Source organism: Zerene cesonia, unplaced genomic scaffold, assembly GCF_012273895.1.
Source record: "Zerene cesonia ecotype Mississippi unplaced genomic scaffold, Zerene_cesonia_1.1 Zces_u006, whole genome shotgun sequence".
NCBI lineage: Eukaryota > Metazoa > Arthropoda > Insecta > Lepidoptera > Pieridae > Zerene > Zerene cesonia.
Window position 1 is genome coordinate 1,753,150 of NW_024045136.1, and position 4,045 is coordinate 1,757,194.

The window sequence follows — 4,045 nt, forward strand, 5'->3', positions numbered from 1 at the left end:
TTCCAGTGTTCTGCGACATGGATGTTGCGATGCGGAAACACCAGGAGGCCACGGTGCTGGTCAACTTTGCGTCTCTCCGATCGGCTTATGATAGCACCATTCAGGTATAGAAAAGATAATGTATAATAATTATCTACATCTATATATATATTAACCTGTTTTCCTTGGTCACGGCATCACGCGTGAATGGCTGTACCGTTTTAACTAATTCTGTTTTTTGTTGTATTTTGTTATTATTAGGGGAAGATAAAAAAATTAAGAAAATTTCTCAGAATCAGAAATATTGAAAAATGCACATTTAATTTTGCATATTTTAAAAAACGCGTGTAACAAATGTCAATGTCATTCACAGCTATAGATTATATTTATATAGGGAGTTGAAATAGGGAGATGAATGAAGAAGCGATATAACCGAATACCACGCGGGCGAAGCCGCGGGCGGAAAGCTAGTATTACAATAAAATGCCTTCAAATTGTCAGAAGTGGTGCGAATTTAAATGGGACATGGGAGGCACCAGCTTCGAAACAAAAAATGGTAGCATCAGAATCGGTTCACCCGGTCGAAATTTGTTAGATAAAGGACTCAAAAGTACATTTCGATTGAGAACCTCCTTTTTTGAAGTTGGTTTTTAAACAACCGATTAACTTAAAAGTGCTTCTATAAGAAATGTTATTGAATTAATAAATGTTTAGGTTTGATGTTTGAGTTTTTTTTTTGCCAACCCCATACATTTTATTTGCTTCAGTTATTAGTATTATATTATATTAGTAAAATATTATTCTGCATTAATGCACTGCGATAAATAAAAGTACCTCAAAGACTTAAGTCTTATATGTATTCTTCTATTCTATATGGTGTACAATAAATAATTTCTCATTCATTCATTCATTCATTCAATCATTCATGCATTAATTCATTCAGTCATCCATTCATTCATTCGTTCAATTTTGTGTGTTCGTTTTGTCGCAGGCGATGCAACACCCGCAAATAAACACGGTGGTCATCATTGCGGAGGGAATCCCCGAGAACATGACGAGGAAAATCATCAAATTGGCAGACGCGAGAGGCGTACGTATTGCATTCTTTTTATTATCTAGCCTATGTTTTCGCCCCGGCGTCGCCCGCGGTACATGTATCGCCTATGTCACCTCAGTGAAGACGCAGCTTTCCGATGGTGAAAGAATTTTTGAAATCGGTCCAGTGGTTTTTGCATGAAAACGTTACAAACATACAAAAATACAAAAGTTTCATCCTTAAAATATTAGGGTGGATACTGAATTAATGAATAAGTATTAGAAGTCGGGGGTTCGAGAACAAGCGAGCGTGCAGGAAATGAATTGATTTTTCAGTTTATCTGCGCACTAGACGCTCGTCCCGGCTCCGCCCGAATATCAAGATTCTTATTTTATCCCAAGGGAGTATTCAATCGGGATAAAAAGTATCCTATCACCCAAGTCAGTAGTTAAGACGTGATTATCGGGCAAACATACAAAAAAACAAACTTTCGTATTTATAATATTAGTGTAAAACGGTCTGTTTATAATATTAGTGTAACGGTGAAGAGAAACATCGTGAGGAAACCGACATGTCCGAGAATCCAAAAGTTCGACGACATGTGACATCTGCCAACCCGCACTTGGCCAGCGTGGTGGATTATGGCCTGAACCCTCATAGGAGGCCTTTTTTTTTAAGTGGGGAAATCTTGCATAGATACCCACGACCTCCGGAGATGAAGCCGTGGGTTATGTCGGATTCCCACCGACCAAAACCCCCACTGTGTTCCGTCGAGCCACTTAAGTGAAGGGGCCACGGGAGCTGGTTAAAATTCGTCCGCGACCCCCTCGGTCTCATAGGAAGCCTGCGTCCCAGCAGTGGGAACATGTGTGGGCTAATTTTTTTAATTTTTTTTTATTTATTTTTTCAGGTGAACATAATCGGTCCAGCTACCGTGGGCGGCATTAAGCCGGGTTGTTTCAAAATTGGCAACACAGCCGGTATGATCGACAATATCATAGATAGCAAGCTGTACAGACCTGGCAGGTGAGTGTCGAGCGTTTTCTGTGCGTTTATCGGGCGTTTGTTGAGCGTTTATCGAGCGTTTGTTGCACGTTTGTTTGTTGGGCGTTAGTTGAGCGGTTATTGCAGTTTAGTCGAGTATGTTACAGACATTTTTTATACAAAAAAAACTCATAAAGAGAGTGGTAGCACGCCATATTGTGAAATGATATCATATGACAATAATTACCTTCTTCTCCTTTCATCTTTTATTGCATAGAAGATCACCGTCATTCCTGGACAAGTAGGTACTACAATAAATTGTGTGTGGTTATATAGAATCACGGCAGGATAAAAACCCAAGTAGTTATCGATTAACAAAGTAAAAAACCCAACTAATCTATTTATTTAATTTTTAGTTTTATAGCATTGAAATGCTTTATAAATGAGAAATTTTGAAAGAATAGAAAAAACTTTTCAACGGATTTTAAACGCGATTTATTCATTATATTATTAACCCGACGTTTCGAGTCTCCCCGTGACCACGCTCGCTGAAAAGTGTTCGAAACGTCGGGTTAATAATATAATGAATAAATCGCGTTTAAAATCCGTTGAAAAGTTTTTAATTTCTAAATGTATAATACTCGCGTGAAACCAAACACAAGAAAATACTAGAATAGAAAAAATTTGACGGGTGGCCGAGAGGCTAGGCGTTGCTACGGTTAGGCAAGAAACGCAGGTTCGAATCCTGCCTGGTGATCAAATTTTTTCTATTCTTTCAAAATTTTTAATCTATTTATATTTAACTAGCTGCGCCACGCGGTTTCACCCGCGTAAGTCCGCATCCCGTAGGAATATCGGGATAAAAAGTTGCCTATATGTTATTCCAGTTGTCCAGCTGTCTACGTACCAAATTTCACTTTTTTTTTATGTTACAGTCAAGTTAGTTACAGCTTACGGTATTTGCAGACCTTACGCCTCTACAAATTGAAAAAAAATTATTGATTTTGTTGAAATCTTTGAATTGGAAAGGGATTAAGAAAGGATAAAGGAAACGACGGGGACGAGTAAGGAAAAGGATATAAAGTGAAGTCCCGTGTCCCCTACTGGGGTATGGGGCAGATGATATACATCTGTTTCACTGATCGATTTTCTTTATGGACAAGTGGGTCGTCGGCCTTCTGTGTCCTGCCAGACCGAGACATTTTTTTTTATTGTCCCCACCGGGAATCGAACCCAGGACCCCTCGGTTCTACGCCCACGCGTTTACCACTGTACCAAGGAGGCGTCAAGGAAAAGGATATGGTCTTAATATATAACTGCCAACGATTGCCACCGTATAAGATAAATATATTACGTGTTTATTATTTAAGGTAAAGGTGTGCGTTAAAAAAAATGTATTCATCCGTTGATTGTTTCCATTCAGCGTTGCGTACGTCTCCCGTTCCGGAGGTATGAGCAACGAACTGAACAACATACTGTCGAAGAACGCGGACGGCGTGTGCGAGGGTGTGGCCATCGGCGGCGACAGATATCCCGGGACTACGTTCATCGATCACCTGTTGAGGTTGGTGGATGGTTTGGTGATGATTTGATTTGACAACATAAAACAATTGGTGATGATTTTTTTTTTCTTGGTAACGTAACGTAAAACGGTCCTTCGAACTGATTTCAAAATTTGAAGGGAGAGTTTGTGATGAGAAAAGACTATATATACATACACACACACACACAGGAGTTTTAAATTGTGAACAAAATTTAGTTTTGTATAAGTGTAGGAAGCCTTCATTCTTTCATTCACACATAGTTCGAAGCAGATTCAAATCTGAGAATGCCTATGCTGCTCGTCTATAGAAACACTAGCTACGCCCCGTGGTTTCACCCGCGTAAGTTCACATCCCGTGGAAATGTCGGGATAAAAAGTTGCCTGTATGTTATTCCAGTTGTCCAGCTGTCTACTTACCAAATTTCATTGCAATCGGTTCAGTTGTTTTTGCGTGAAAGAGCAACAAACACACACACACATCCTGACAAATTTTCGCATTTATA

At 39.4% G+C, this 4,045-nt stretch overlaps 1 protein-coding gene across 1 annotated transcript in view; it reads left to right on the top strand.

Annotated features, from left to right (window-relative positions):
* LOC119838899 (probable ATP-citrate synthase subunit 1) overlaps nt 1–4,045 on the top strand; it is a 45,036-nt gene that overhangs the window by 32,119 nt on the left and 8,872 nt on the right. The window contains exons 12-15 of the mRNA XM_038365043.1: nt 7–104; nt 971–1,069; nt 1,926–2,041; nt 3,423–3,563. Of these exons, the coding sequence (XP_038220971.1) occupies nt 7–104; nt 971–1,069; nt 1,926–2,041; nt 3,423–3,563 (454 nt within the window). The remainder of the gene's footprint in view (nt 1–6; nt 105–970; nt 1,070–1,925; nt 2,042–3,422; nt 3,564–4,045) is intronic.